This window comes from Sebastes umbrosus, chromosome 6 (assembly GCF_015220745.1).
Source record: "Sebastes umbrosus isolate fSebUmb1 chromosome 6, fSebUmb1.pri, whole genome shotgun sequence".
In the NCBI taxonomy this organism is placed as follows: Eukaryota; Metazoa; Chordata; class Actinopteri; order Perciformes; family Sebastidae; genus Sebastes; species Sebastes umbrosus.
The window spans coordinates 27,369,280-27,384,969 of NC_051274.1; the positions used below are offsets into that span (position 1 = coordinate 27,369,280).

Consider the following 15,690-nt stretch of genomic DNA (forward strand, 5'->3'; position numbering starts at 1 on the left):
TGAATAATAGTGCAAGAAAGTGTGAATAATAGGCCAAGAAAGTGTGCTTCATTGTGTGGTTAACTGCTGGCGTTCAGGAGCCTGATTTGCTAAAGCTACACATGTAGGGTATAGGTTATAACCACATGTTATTTTTAGCAGCAATAGGGTTAAAACTGTGCTGAAGAGGAGCAACTCAGTGCAACAGGGTTCAACAAGGTCTCTCAGTGCATTTTTTTACACGTGATTTCTGTTCCTTTACATGCAGTTAAGTTGCTGCTTGCACGGTTTTTAGTGGTTGTACAGTGCTGGTGTGGAGCATGCATGTGCCTGAAGGGCGTTACAGCCCCCTCACGTTGTATAGAGTGACGTCATCTGTGAGGTACACACGTGCCACACACACACACACCAACTAGGGATGTCACGATACCAGAAATCTAGTAGTCGATACCAATACCGGTGAATTTCCACGGTTCTCGATACCAATTCGATACCACGGTAAAAAAAATAAAATAAATCCCATGTTATTCAAGACATACTCTTTAATTAAAAACATTTGAACATTAAAAAAAACAGAGGCATGTAGCCTTTAAGTAATATATAAAAAGAATTGACCCATTTTTTTTTTTTTCATTTTAGCGCTACATACTGACCGTGAATGCATCTGGTCCGTCAGTTCAGAGTAGTAGGAGCAGGAGGCAGACGATTTATTGTCGAAGCGAAAAGAAAACACACCTATTTGGCAATATTTCACGTTTAATCCCAATGCTATAAGGGAACCATAACGTTAATGAGGTAATCGCCGCAAGGTGGATGGAGCTGTCACAGCGGGTGTGCATGGAGCAGCGGTGCCAGGTAGACCCCCGCAGTGGAGCCCCGCAGCAAAAGTGCTACCGGAGAGGCCAGACACACCGCCACCCGACGGTGAAGATCAGAGTCAGTGCTCTGCAAATGTTGACCGTAATCTTTCTTGTAAAATGTCCGGTGTAATTGGTGACACCGGTGTTGTCACAAGTTTATTAACTGGTGGGAAAATTTTCCTCACTGCATCGTACGGTACCTTTGGTACTGTAGAAAAAGAGTACCGTCACTTTTTTAAAATTTGGGCATCGACTTGGTACCGAAGTATCGGTTCTCGTGACATCCCTAACACCAACACGCATGCACATTTTTGAGGGATGTAGATTTCTGTGAAAGATTAAATATAGAGGGGGTGTGGTAACATATTTGCACATCTGTGTCAATTTTATGATAACTAACTTGCTAATTTACGGCTTCTTAATTGTGCAGTCTTGTTAATCGTGCATCAGTATTTTGCAACGCAAAGTTTCATGACTGGGGAAATGGAGCTCACTTCTGATGTTTTCTTCTCCACCATGGTCATTTTTTTTTTTTTACCTATCTTTCCTTTCATTTATGCATCCGTCCACCATACACCCTTTATTTCATCCATCCATTTATCCCTCGGTCCATACGTTATCTCCAGGCTCTCTTCGTCAAGAGGTTCTTCAGCTGCAGCTGTCGGCTAAAGCCTCGCTGAAAGGTAACTCCTCTTATCCTTGACCCCTGACCCCAGCTTCGTGTCCAACTCAAGAAACTCTTGAATCTCGCTGCAGTGCATGCAGCAAACCCACCAGCCTCTCTCGTGCTAAACTCACCGTGTTATTTTCCCCAGCTGCACTGAAAAGTTTTAACTTCTCCATTCCTCATACATTACCTGCTGAGGCTGCTTACTGTATTGGCTGACAGCCTCTTTGTGGTTTTGCAGCACAGTGGCATTAAAATCACTTTAGTTTCTTCGGTCTTTGTGCATGTCACGCTTGAACACCACAAGTTAACGCCCCACCGCCATGCTGAGTTTGATGGCTGCTTAAAAGACGAACAGCACAGGACTGTAAAGGACGTTTATCCACATCTGACCTTCTCATCCACCCAAGCTGTTCACTTAGCTGCTAACATCTGGTCTTGCTTCATCATCATCTACTTTGCCTAATAGTCTGAGTGTGCTCCCATCGTGCCATTAATTTGGTTGAAATCTCTTCGACCATCCAACCTCTTTTTCTTTCCTGCACTGACAGCAGAAAAGTTTGGATGCAGGCAGTCATTGCTTTCTGGAGTGACTTTCTCTCTCTCTCTTCAGCCCAGTCGCACAGCAGTTTGTGAAATAGTCATTAAATTGAATGCACTGATTCGTATACGTAGACACGAATTTAAATTTGTTTTGTGATTAGGTCAGCATGAAATCAATTTGCATGTAATCCATGTAACGCCTCATAGGGAGGAGGTTGGGGTGGATCGTGGATAAAAAAACACTGGACTTTGGCACAGGAGATCGCTGTTCATGTCACGTGTGAAACCAGAAGTCAGAGTTGATTTATTTCTTACGTAACTTCTGTACTTAAATTACGTCACTTCTGAAGTTATTATAACCCAAACCACGATCTTTTCTTAAACCTAACTAAGCAGTTTTGTTGCCTTAGCCTAACCAAGTCGATCTTTTCCTAAGCCTGATTAAGTAGTTTGTTGCCTAAACCTTACTAAGTAGTTTTATTTTGAAAAGACTGGAGCGGAAATCCACACGTGCGTAACGTGTTGTTGGACATTCGTACGAAAAAGTTTGAAAAATACGTCGTTGAAAGTCGTGCTGAGTGTCCCGACAAAAAAGGGCAATTTGTGTCTGTGTACAAGAATCAAATAGATTCAGTTTCGTGACAATTTAACGAACTGCCGTGAGACTGTGTCGCTCTCTTATGCAAATGTTAATGTAACATTAAATGCCAGTGTAACATTCTTGGCACTGTTCTCACCACACTGCATGATACACAGGAGTTAGTTTAATTTGTAATTGTTTGTCGGCATGACTCTTTGTGGCTTTCCCATCCCACATTACTGCTGTCATGTGTTTATTTGTTTTAATACTTGTACAAGTAATGTTTTATTGATTGGTTGATTAAGAGTTAAAATTGCAACTTTCCTCAAATCTCTACGTATAACAAATGTGACAGAATTACATTTGTGAAGTTGTAGTGAGCCGACAGCTCGTAGAGTGAACACGTGTTAATTTAGTCTTCCATTTAAAGCCTGTACTACAAGGCCATGTTCAGGGGACTCAGACGAGCTCCCACCCCTTTGGCTTGGACTTCTGATTTGTCCGTCAGCATGTCCTCATCGTCCCTCAGGGACGGACTGACTGACTGCTGGTGCTGTTTGAGTGATTGCTATGTAAGCATAAAGTAGCGAAGTGGAGACGACACGTGAGTCGTGGCAGGGAGCTCACACTATCCATAACTGAGCAGTGTGTGGGCAGGCCTGCGTGGGAAGGTGTGCAGCTGTGTGTGTTTGCGTTTGTGTGTCTTTGAGGGAGTAACCTGTTCAGTGGCCGGGGGTTCAAGGACGAAGACTGGGAAATTAGTGAGTGATACTGGCTCGCAGGCAGGGGTGTTATATCGGCTGTGAACGGTAGTTTTGTAAAGGAGAGAGGCCGCGGGCTGTCGTGCCATGTGTAGAATATTACATATGGAAAGCAGAGTTGTCAGGGCTGCATTCAGGTTTATCTTCCAACAATGAAAAACTGGATTATCCACAAGTTTATCACTAAAAAACAGCAGAAAACACAGCAACTTTTATGAATTCCAAGTCAGACTATATATATATATATATATATATATATATATTATACATCACATATATCATATATTCCCCTAATATTTTGTCAGTAAAAAAATCAATTAAATTCAATTTACTTTGTTACCAGTTCAGAAGTATAAGCACTTACACACCCAGTTTTACAACTGACTGTGTCATATACTGATGCAAGTGATAAAGCAGCTATTAATAGAAACACATCATACAACTATTGTCATTACTGTACAGTACAGTTTTGGCATTGAGCAATTATCCATCTATTATCCAGTCAGCTCATTTGTAAAATATTTCCCCAGCAGCAGCAGCCAACAGTAAGATGTGTAGAGTTAAATCTACAGTGCCAAAACAGGTTTAACCATTTTTACTGCAGCTGCCTCTATTTTCCCTCCTATAGTAATTTCAGAAGAATACAGAAGAGCCTTTAAATGTCAGTCTGGTACACAGTGGTAAACCTGTCAGCCACAGCAGGAATTCAGCTGCTTGTGGCTGAAGATAACTTCCACCCTGAATGCTTCACTTCTGCAGTGTAAAGAAAAGTCAGACAACAATAACTTCACAGTTTACACATTCTGAGCTCAAATATAGTCCTGCACCCAGCTACTCTTTTAGCTGCTTTTGAATTCTTCTCTGGAAGATTCTTACAGGTGGAATTAGCTGAATGATATCAGAGAAATGTAAATGTAATGTAAATGTAAAATGTAAATCCAATTTTATTGGCGCACATTGCACAGCTTAAGCACAGTGAAATGTAGCTACTGCATTTAACCCATCCTTGTATATTGTATATTAGGAGTAGTGGGCAGCTACTATACAGTGTCCGAGGAGCAGTTTTAGCTGCCCAGGAGGGGGACTGGCTCCTCTCCAGCTGACAGTACTCACTCCGCACGTGGTCCGGTTCCCAAGCCACGTCCCTATGGACTGAGCTACTGTCGCCCAATGTGTTGCTAGTTGTCATATTTACTGTATATTCGTAGTAGGCATTGAGCTTGTACCTAAAGCAGAGTGGAACAACAGAACTTGATATTATTGCAGGTAGTCTAATAATTAATGCTGCCCCCTCTTAGTCGATCGTTTTGGTCTTAGTCAACTAAGTTTTCTTTAGTCGATTACTCATTTTTTATGCTTTTTTTCATGCTGAATTACTTATTTCCAAGAAACCTATGAACACATCTCTGCTAAACACAAGATTTAAAGTGGTGTTTCTTTTTGATTTTTTCTTTTTCTTTTTTGTTTTACAGATCTGTCGATTTAAATCAAATAATCGATTATTCGACAAAATCGTATGAGTGTTAGTCAACTAAGAATTTCTTTGGTCGAAGACAGCCATATTAATAATGTTTTAGGGCTGCAACTAATGATTATTTTTAGTGTCGATTAATCTATTTTCTCGATGAATCGATTAGTTGTTTGGTCTATAATATGGTGAACAATGTCGTTCAGTGTTTCCTAAAGTCCAAGATGACGTCCTCAAATGTCTTGTTTTGTCCGCAATTCAAAGACATTCAGTTTACTGCCATAGAGGAGTAAAGAAACCAGAAAATATTCACATCAAAGAAGCTGGAATCAGATATTTTTTACTTTTTTTTCTCATAAAAAATTACTCAGAAACTGATTATCAATTATCAAACTCGTTGATGATTAGTTTGATAGTTGACAACTAATTGATTAATCGATTACGCTTCACAGCTCTGCACAACTACAACTTCCATGTTGCATTGCTGCAACACCAAAAGTGACCTCTGCATTACCTCGACTGTCCTGGTTGACCTGAACATGAACACACACAAACTCACGCAGTCTGACCATTCTGGATCGTACACACTGAATGAATGAATACATGAATGGCCTCTCTGGTCTCCAGTAATCCCACCAACAGTAGAAAGTCCTGAGCCAGCAGGAACCTGAGGGTTAGCTTAGCTTAGCCTGCCTGGCTCTTACCCCCTGTTGTGTTCAGATTCTGTGTAACAAACTGACACACTCCTTCTCCTACACACACACACACACACACACATGGTAGAGCTGTGTTGAAACAGTGAAATTACCACCTGCAATAAAAACATAAAATATGATGGAGAATTGCCTCATGGGAAATCCTTCCCATACATCATCTGCTACTTCCTGTCATTATGTCCTGATTATAAACATAGAGAACATCAGCCCCTGTGTGGGTGAGATTGATAATATAACACGACAATGGCATATTGGAGAGCAGATATAAAAAATACAGAGAATTAAATAAATTAAAATACACTTAAGTCATCATACTGTAACAGGGCTGACATCTTTTTAATCTTTACTTAAAGCCACACTGCATAGGTGCAGTTACCTCAGATAGAAGTCATATTACAGTTTGAATAACCCTGCTGGTTATTTATATACAGTAAGTTGGAGGAGTCTAGTCTTCAGTATCTGAGGAGGAGGTTCGATGCTTCAAAGATAGAAGAACACTCTACGTCCTCAGTGTTGGCTTGTGTTTGCCATTCATCCCTGTGTGTGTGTGTGTGTGTGTGGGTATGAGTGTGTTGGTGTGGGTATGAGTGTGTTGGTGTGTGTCTGCTCGTAAGAAGAAGTCTACTGGTGTACAGTTACTGACAAAGAGAGACAGCTGAGCAGAGTAAAGGCTACAGTCAGCTTCCCTAAAAATGCTATTAGTCACTGCTGGGGAAATGGCCTCCAGCCAGATTCTGGTTAATTTTGGGATGTGTCCTGTTAGAGCTTTTTATTTCACTTTCACATTTAACCAGCTGCCATTTTGATGCACTTAAACATTTTATAGAGATCATAACTGGCTGTTAAAAAATAGTTTTCTGTCCAGACATTTCACTATGTAAGTGTATCCAATAAAACACCCCAATAACCATTTAATTGATGTAAAATCTCTCTTATTAAAAATACCCATTAGCCATAAGTTTTCCATTGGGTTTTGGATTATTGCAGAAAATAAGCACTGTGTCAAACAAACGTTTATGATACTTACACGTTTTGTTCAGCAAGATATTCTTCACAAATGAACACCACCTTTATGGTTTTTGAAGCGTGAATGCAATCGCCAGAAGTAAAAAGGCTTTAAATTAACCACACCACGGACGCATGAGCGTGAGTATACACAACGAGGCTGTAAAGGCGGACGAGTTGTTGGGATGTCATTTAGTAGTCTCATTTAGCCACTTGTTAGCAACCGCCTGTGTAAAGACATATAAAAGTTTCAAAATTCACGAGTGGGGTATTTACTGACGTATTTTATGTCGTAGGACAAAACGTTAAAATCTCTTCAGCTTGTGTTAACCACAGACCTTACTTCAGGCAGCTAACTAAAAACCCATTGACTTCCAGACGAGGGAACCGGAAGTGCTAAAACTCTTTTCCGGGTTTTAGGACTCATTTCTGTAGCACTCTGTGATTCTAGTGTCAAGTGTTTCTGCTATTTTGTCCACTCCCTTGTGTGAGGAAAAGAAAGTACAGGACTAGACAACACATGTTGTTGCCCAACAATGTTGTGGCTTCTTCTTTGGAAACTTTTAGATATATTTCTGACCTAGTGTTCCTCATTATTTCTTGTTCCTACTCTGTCACTGCCATAACAACCACTGTTAGCGAGCTTATCAGTTCTCAGGTTGGGCGATGTGACGGTATATACCGAGCGACGGTAGAAATATGTTCACTGATAGAGATGTGTTTGTTAACTCATATCATGATTTAGGGATGATTCATCCATTGACTCCTTTGACATAACCAACAAAAACAGAGAAAGTGTGAGCTTTGAATTGTTATTAATATTTCTCATCCTTCATTTTGTAAATAAAACAATCCTTGTTCTCTCCTTTCCCACATCTGTCTTCATATCCCTCCTCTCTCCTTCTTTATTCCCTCGTCTCACCATTTAACCATCTGTCTTTTTTTCTTCCTCTAGGTATGAAGAATGGGGTGAAGGGAGAGTCGGGTGCCAGCGACGATGAGCTGACGTCTGATGTTCTCAGCCACTGCAGCAGTGCCAGTGAAAACACCTCAGTGATGGAAGAGGGTACAGGTTTGTACATGAATGCAGATAATACATTACAGATGCTTTTTATTACCATATTTATTTTTGATGAAAGCTAAGATGCTGCTTACACACACAAAAGGAAATTAATGCAGCCAACATTTTATAGTGTATTTTAGATTCCTTTTTTTGTGTTGTGACCGTGAAACTCACATGCATTATTTACATTTCCCCCCCCTAAACTGAGCCATTAAAGTTGCAAAGAGTTAACAAATTCCTGTGTGTGTTGACTGTCCAAACACAGGAGGAGAGCAGGTGGACGAGCAGACTGCCCAGGATGAAACAGAAGATAAACTCAAGCAGTGTATAGACAACCTGATGGATAAGAGGTGAGGTTATGTTGTTTTGCTTTTGCCCAGTCACTATGAACAATAAAAATAGGAAATGACACCAATAAACAGGAATAAAACAGATAGATCTGCACACCAAATACTTTAGCTTCCGTTAGAAGGATTTGTATTATGCTGTAACGTCTGAGGAAGAGTCTGGTGCTCGATACGTTACAGCATAATAAAAATGGAAGTCCTTCTAAAGGGAGCTATTTCGATTTGCAAATCTGTTTTATTCTGCTATATTTCTTTGATCCAGCAGCCATTCTATCGGACACTGGATGTGCGTGTCTAACCGTGTTTTGTAGTAATAAACAGTAACACATGCAAAGTGATGGTGCAACACCAGACAGTAGTAGATATTGCAGGAAATGATGTTACTAAAAAATGTTCCCATTAACTCAAACCTTGGTCTCCTCTCTCTCAGCTCTAAGACGCGTCTAGCAGGTCTGGAGTCATTGAGACAGGCCTTCTCCTCCAGAGTGCTGTACGACTTCCTGACAGAGAGACGCCTAACAATCAGCGACTGCATGGAAAGGAGCCTTAAAAAGGGTAAGATGAAACGGGACCTGCTAGTGCAGAAAACACTTCATCCTCTGATTCTCAAGGTGGAACAGAAACACAATCAACAACAACTGCAGTTAATCAATTAAAAACGTTCTTTTCCCTCCAGGCAGTGCAGAAGAGCAGGCTGCGGCGGCCACCGTCTTCACCCTGCTCTGTATCCAGCTTGGGGGTGGAGACGAGGCAGAGGAGGGCTTCAAGATGCTTCGCCCCATCCTCACCGCCATCCTGTTAGACAACAGTGCCAGCATAGCAGCCCGCCAGAGTGTGAGTAATCACATATTACACCTTCTCTGATATCGTGCAAAACTTTGGAAATGGAGTTTCATTTGCAACAACTCTATTGCAGTGGTCATATGTGGTTTGATGTTAGCAAACCTCATATTTGCATCACAGCTTCACTCTGTCTGTCCATGTTTAACTGAATGTTTGGTTATTTGACTTTTTATTGCATCTGTCTCCATCAGTGTGCCAGAGCTCTGGGGATGTGCTGTTATGTCTCTACCGCTGAAGAAGGAGAGGTGAGAACAACTTGCTCTCAAAGGCTGAATCCATCATGACACTCATAATTCTCACTGGAGGGGGGTACAGGGAAATCCGTCATTACATTTTCTCTCTCTTTTTCCCCTCCAGGACTTGATTAAGTCGTTGGCCCTTCTGGAGACCGTGTTCATGTCTTCCTACCCAAACAGAGAGGGAACACTGCCGACACCCAAACCAGGCAGTCCAAGCCTCCACACCGCCGCCCTGCAGGCCTGGTCGCTGCTGGTCACCATCTGTCCCGCATCTAGACTGACTGTGCTGCTCGACCTGTGAGTGTAAACAAACAAATCACTTTAGTTCTGTTGACCTTCATGGGGTGTGACGTTATGATAAATCATGTTGACTAACTAAAAACGGTGACTAATAGTGTAACTAACAGTGATTCTCTCCCCGCAGTCACCTCCCCAAACTGCAGGCGTGTCTGCAGAGCAGCGACGTCAACTACAGGATAGCAGTGGGAGAGACCATCGCCCTGCTGGTGGAGCTGGGACGAGATATAGACGAGGTAAACACACATATACGAAAGCATTTCTAGAAGCGTTTTTGACGTCCGTCACTCGCACGTCTCACGAAACAGATATGCTTCCATTTTATCAAACGTATCAATCTGCACTGACTCCGTGAGATGCACAACTGTGATGGAGACCCCCCTGCGTTTTTTATACCCTTCAGTTATTTTGTTGCATTTCGTGAAGCGTATTCTGCATAGACATCTGTTTAAATCACACAAGTATCCTGCTGTATATGTGTTATGAACTTATCTACATTAAATGGGAGATAAATACTTTATTTTCCCGTGAAAATATGACTTGGACTCTCCAAAGCTAGACCCGTCAACACATATGGTTACACAACACCAGCACACAGAAGATATTAACCGAGACACATTTCTCAAGGCATTTCATCACAACTTATGTAAGAACAGCTGGTCTAAAAATCATTGTTTTCTTTGGCACAGGAATAATTTCAGAGCGTTTCCAAAGAGCAGGAACCTCTTGAATATCAGAGGAAGTTTTTAAAAGAAAAGCACAATCCGATCGGGTCCAATAGCCTTCTTTAAAAAGACCTGTTTAAGAAAATACTGGACATTTTGTGGATCGATCCACAGTCTGTTCTCTACACACTCAGTGGGGGATGAAGAGTCCAGCTCCATAATACATAAAGACTCAAATCTAATATAAAAATGATTTAATCATTAGTCATTTTCAGGTCATCTGAAGTGACTAAGCACTTCTTAGCTGGTTTCAAGTTTGTAATAGACTTCATGGAGTTTCATAGTTTTTTTCAAATTCGAACTATTACAATGTTCTCTAAAATGTCCTTCTGTCGTTTCCTGGCTACTCAGCTGCTGGTTTAATTCCTTCTGCACAGATCTCTCCTAGTCTGTCTGTGAGCGTGCCTGATTCATTGCAGTCAGATTCCCCTCATTCACTACGGTGGGCAGGGAAATAAAATCAATTAATTAATACATCAAACACTGTTGATTTCTTCCCATGGAACCAACATGAAAACTGTTTTGGTTCAGTAAATGTCTGCTGTCAGTCAGTCTGGCGAAGGCAGGTTAGCGATCCGCTGTACACTCAGCTTGAGTAGCTTTGGGAGCGCACACACACGCACTGCTGAAACAAATACGGTGTATACTTCTTTTACCTATATACCCATGTCCATGGTCTAAGGGGTTTTCTGGTTTTAAAGTGATGTTTACGTGCTACAATTGTGTCACTTGTGTGTAGGAATTTGAGGTGGAGGACGTTGTAAGTCTGTGTGAAAGTCTGAAGAGTTTAGCAACAGACGGCAACAAGCACCGAGCCAAGAACGACCGGCGGAAACAGCGCTCCATCTTCAGAGAGGTGCTACATTACATAGAGGTATGCAATGATGATATTTTGTACTTCTATGTTAGTAAATCAATCCCTGAACTATTGGTCCATTTCAAATTTGAAGTTGTGCACATCTGCCCGGGCTTTGACTTTGTGATGTCCCCTCTCTTCTCCTGCAGAACGAGGACTTCACCGTGGAGAGGATCAGGTTTGGACTGGAGGGCGTTTACATCGACAGCTGGATGAGGAGAAGAATCTACGACGCTTTCAAAGAGATCATGGAGTCTGGAGTCAGACACCATCTACAGGTCAGGAAAACGCAATAATAACATGTTTGTGTCCCAGCAGTGCTGCGTAGGGTTTTGATTGCTGCAGTGTGCGTGAGCAGGTGAAAAGAAGTTATTCATACAGCCTCATTCACGGTCCACTCATTTTCTGTCAGTTTGTCAGCGGCGTCGTGTGATTGCTTTTGTGCCACATATTTTTTGCTTCCATTGAGTTCCGTCTGGTTGCTATGATACGGAATATCCGTGGTAGTAAACATGTCAGCACAAGGTAGAGTGCTTGCTCCATAGATATAGCTTGCTCTGGATGAAGGGAAGGCTGAAGCATGTAGGGATAGAGAACGGTTAATGAGATTTTGTGAATGAGGAAAAATCTTGGCGAGTACAATAATTGGGTTCAGATTCAGATCAACTTTATTACCCCACATGGGGAACTTCGTTTGGTCCAGTGCTGCAGACATGAGGACAACATGAAGTCCACTGTAAAAACAATAAAACAACAGCATAACATACACAGTAAGACCACAACATACTCATAATAAAACACATTTAATCACATCTTTGTGGTTGGCTATTTGTCCCGCCCCTCCTACACTGTGATTGGACGGCTGGGTAAAAAGTGACCGTGACGAACGTAGTGTTTTATCCAAAAACGTGCAGTGCTCGGCACATAAAACACACTCAGTGCCTCGTCACTCTGCTGGTGCTTTTACCATAGTGTAAATACATGGCACTCCCATTGCAAAGCATTCAAATATTGACCTCAGGAAAAAACGCTTTGGTGGACACGGCCCCTACGAACACTGGTTTTTGAGTGAAAACACTAATTTAGGTCCTTGATAGGCAAGATGAGTTTATACTTTAGTTAATTCAATTAAATTCTCCATATTTTAGTAGATGTTGAAGGTGAATAGTGGATTTTCAAAGCTGTCATATGCACATATTTCAAATCCAGCCTGATCCCCTGTTTGTTTGACTGTTGAAGGTCTCGCCATAACATGAAGAATCAGTAGTTTCACAGTTGGACATTTTTCTCCACAACCGATGTTGTTAATTGTTAGTGTGTGTTTTTGTTTTGGTGCAGTTCAACCCTCTACTGAGAGACATCTTTGGCCTCGGCGCTCCCCTCATCCTGGACGCTACTGTCAAAGGCAACAAGATCTCTCGGTTTGAGAAGGTAACGGCATCTCTTCTGTCCTTGAATCTGTGTGTGATTGCATTTTTCAGTATTTTTCTCCTCATTTATGCTGCATCGTTGTTTAGCTACAAGTGCCACAAAATACAAAAGAAGGCATCCAGTGTGAGTCCAGCCTGAGAAGCATTATTATGGTTTCACTCATCTCTTCATCTTTTTCTTCAACAGCATCTTTTCAACTCCGCTGCCTTCAAGGCCAGGACTAAACAGATGAACAAAGTCAGGGACAAACGTGCTGACGTCATGTGAGAGGAGGACGGGGATGGAGTGAACGGATGAGTAGGCGGGAGGAACTCCTTGGGCTTTATTGAGATGGATACAAAAGGATGCCTTCAACACTTCAGCTGTCAGAAACACAAAGACTCAACAAACTCTCAACAGGGCTTTTTTTCACTTGTGCTCTTCACCTGCAAAATAAAACTTCCGATTCAAGATGGCCAACATTTAGTCTTAGCTCCCACATGCAATTTTACTGTTCCTCCTCGCTGGCATTTTCATTTCACACATTTTTGACACAAAATGGAGTGAATTGCAACAACAGTTTACCCTTCGCTAAGCCTCGCCACCCAACTGCTACTCCGTCAAGCTGTCAGAGCTACCATAGAGCCCACACTGTCACTAACTCGCTCCCTGCATAAATATCAAGCTAATTTTTGGAAAAACAAAATGCCGATTTCAGAGAGAAGCAGACAGAAGCTTCTACAATATGTGTTTGAAGGATATATCAGGATGTCAAACGAAAACAGGTTAAAAAGATAAAGATAGAAGCTATAGCCTGCAGATCTCAGTGTAAAAGTGAACCACCATCACCTGGCAATTGAGACAGAAGATGATGAAATCAATGATTTGACTAAAAAAAGGTCCACTGGAGTCCGACATCAGAACTGCGTCCATAGCAACGGTCTGTTATACATAGCAACAGTCTGCTATAACGAAATAACAGACCGTAGAACGCTGCGATTAACCAATCTGAATCAACTATTCAGCAAAGCTGTGTAATACCGTTAGTTAATGATATGCCAACGTACTCTGCTAATGTCAACTCCACAGGTTTTTATGTAGAAACGTAACGTTTTAGAAACGTGTATCTCCTTTCAACCTCTCCGGGTAACGAGTATCACTGTTACACAACTATTTAACCAGGAGTAGCTCGAAATCCACAAAACCAACCTGAAAATGAAGAAGGATTGCATGAGAGTCTATGGCGCAGAGACGGATAGTGGTCTGGTCGAAGCTGACCGATGCTACACTGTGATTGGTCTGCGTTTGAGGGGCGGGACTTAGCAAAGGGTCAATTGCTCACAGTATTTCCCAAATAACAGTTCCGATGCTTCAAAGTGAATATCAACTGTAAAACGATGCTTTTTTTTTTAATGTGAAATTGAAACAACTTCATCACACAGGAGAGTAAAAGAAATCTTCAGATATCAAAAAGTTTATTTTATTAATTTTATCAGTAGAAAGTATAGCATTAAGTGTCATTGTAAGACACAAACATTTTGAAGCTTTAAGGTATATTTGAGATCTGTGGAGGCGTCCACATTACGGTCACTGAAACTTTGGTGCTGATGGGTATTATTTCTGATACTCAGTTTGAACTGCTGCCTGCTGGCTTGACAGGTCAGTCACCTCTTTTTAATCCTAATTATTCACTTCCACATAAAGCTGCTTTTTCTGGCCAGTAACCAGTCCTGGTTAATCTCTGAAGTTTCATGTTCAAACATCAGTTTCTGTAACAAAAAGCCAAAAAGAGCCAGGGAAATATATTCTCTCCTCTCCTCTAGGCTAAATCTTCCTCGTTATCCCCGCGGTCGTCCTCTGTTGTCCTTTGACACCCAGAGCGGCTACTACTTCAACTGCCAAAACCGGAAACTGACTTTACAAACAATGCAACCTGAAATGTGTGTGGTGTTTGCGTGAGTGTTTTAATTGAATTTTATTTAACATCATGAAATAAAACACATAAACAAGAAGATGCCTAATTAAAAAAAAAAAAAAAAAAAAAAAAATCAAAGAGGTAATATTGTCATCTTTGTATTCATATTTTATGAGAGGAAAATAACCATTTCTGGTGGATAATTTACCTTTTAAGTTATTAAATGAACAGTACTGTGTGGTTTCTTAAGGAACTCAATTAAAAAACTGTTTACATACACAATGATGGGATACTGATGACAATAAGAACTTATAGTTTTTTCATGTATATTTTTAATGCGGGTTGGTGGGTCATACAATCTATCCATGTGCATGTATTGCAGATAGACTTTACATAGGGGTTTATGGGAAGATGTGTACTTGAATCATTAGATGCATTTGAATGATTTTCTCTCTGATTAAATACATACAGGCCACCAACCAGAGCTGCTGATCAGGAGTTTGGTGGTGTTTGTAATGGTGGTTAAGTGCTTTTGATTATACTAAATTTAACTTAACAGCTGCCTGGGAGTTTCAGTACCTTGGTGAAAACTTCACAGTTTCACAGGCCTCCCATGTTACAGCTTCACCAAACTGTCTCATCAGTGGTTCAGGTGGACAGAAGATGGATCAAATGAAATAAAGACTATTTAAGCATGTTCTTTTTGTCTTTTGTACTTCCAAAAAGTTAGTTCTGTAAGGAGATGTCGTTAATTAGAATTTTGGGTGTTTTGGTGACCGAATTGGCGAGGACTGGAGTCTTGGGACACTCAAGTATCGGACATGAGGTAACCAGAATAAGAGACAGAGCAAGATATTTCCACTAAAAAAGAACTTTATTTTAGATGAACTTCCCCTTTAAAATCATCAAATGGTGTATCTGCATTAAATACACAAACAAAGGGAGATGCATGAACAACGGATCGGTGGGGAAAATAAATGTTGATACATATTGTGAACTTAATTGGATCGTTAATTTAAGATGGAAAGTATTACGATTTTACCACTATGATTATATTAAGAAAAGGTCAATGTTAGACTGACGCACAGACATGACAAACTTTAGTTTGGTCCGCTTTTCCTTTTAATAATTTTAAAATTTGGACAAAGATTTTTAAATAAAAAGCAGCTGAAGTTTGAAAGATTTAAGAATGATGATAAAGATAAACATTTAAATATTTAAACCCAGTTGAAAGGATACCACAAGATCATGTTGTTTATACAGTCTTTCAGGCAGACAATTAACGATACAAATTGTGAATTTATTTTATTTAGGAGTAAATAATCCCTTAAACACATGTTGAACACACTCCAGAAAGTGTGCCTTTGAAACAAGCTGTCAAGGATTTCTGTCCATTTGTGATGTCACAAATCTACA

At 40.8% G+C, this 15,690-nt stretch overlaps 2 protein-coding genes across 3 annotated transcripts in view; one reads left to right on the top strand and one right to left on the bottom strand.

Moving 5' to 3' along the window:
* si:dkey-20d21.12 (uncharacterized protein LOC556245 homolog) overlaps positions 1 to 1,894 on the bottom strand; it is a 20,260-nt gene extending 18,366 nt beyond the window's left edge. The window contains exon 1 of the mRNA XM_037772338.1: positions 1,883 to 1,894. The gene's annotated coding sequence lies outside the window, so the exon portion shown is untranslated. The remainder of the gene's footprint in view (positions 1 to 1,882) is intronic.
* Positions 1 to 14,971, top strand: part of ifrd2 (interferon-related developmental regulator 2) — a 17,508-nt gene extending 2,537 nt beyond the window's left edge. The window contains exons 2-13 of one of the 2 annotated variants that reach the window (XM_037772328.1): positions 1,466 to 1,522; positions 7,535 to 7,651; positions 7,908 to 7,992; positions 8,420 to 8,544; positions 8,666 to 8,823; positions 9,024 to 9,077; positions 9,190 to 9,368; positions 9,496 to 9,604; positions 10,833 to 10,967; positions 11,099 to 11,227; positions 12,288 to 12,380; positions 12,567 to 14,971. In XM_037772328.1, coding sequence (XP_037628256.1) covers positions 1,466 to 1,522; positions 7,535 to 7,651; positions 7,908 to 7,992; positions 8,420 to 8,544; positions 8,666 to 8,823; positions 9,024 to 9,077; positions 9,190 to 9,368; positions 9,496 to 9,604; positions 10,833 to 10,967; positions 11,099 to 11,227; positions 12,288 to 12,380; positions 12,567 to 12,647 — 1,322 coding nt within the window. In that variant the 3' untranslated portion in view covers positions 12,648 to 14,971. The remainder of the gene's footprint in view (positions 1 to 1,465; positions 1,523 to 7,534; positions 7,652 to 7,907; positions 7,993 to 8,419; positions 8,545 to 8,665; positions 8,824 to 9,023; positions 9,078 to 9,189; positions 9,369 to 9,495; positions 9,605 to 10,832; positions 10,968 to 11,098; positions 11,228 to 12,287; positions 12,381 to 12,566) is intronic. The other variant, XM_037772329.1, reaches the window with a different exon arrangement.
* Positions 14,972 to 15,690: the final 719 nt, after the last annotated feature.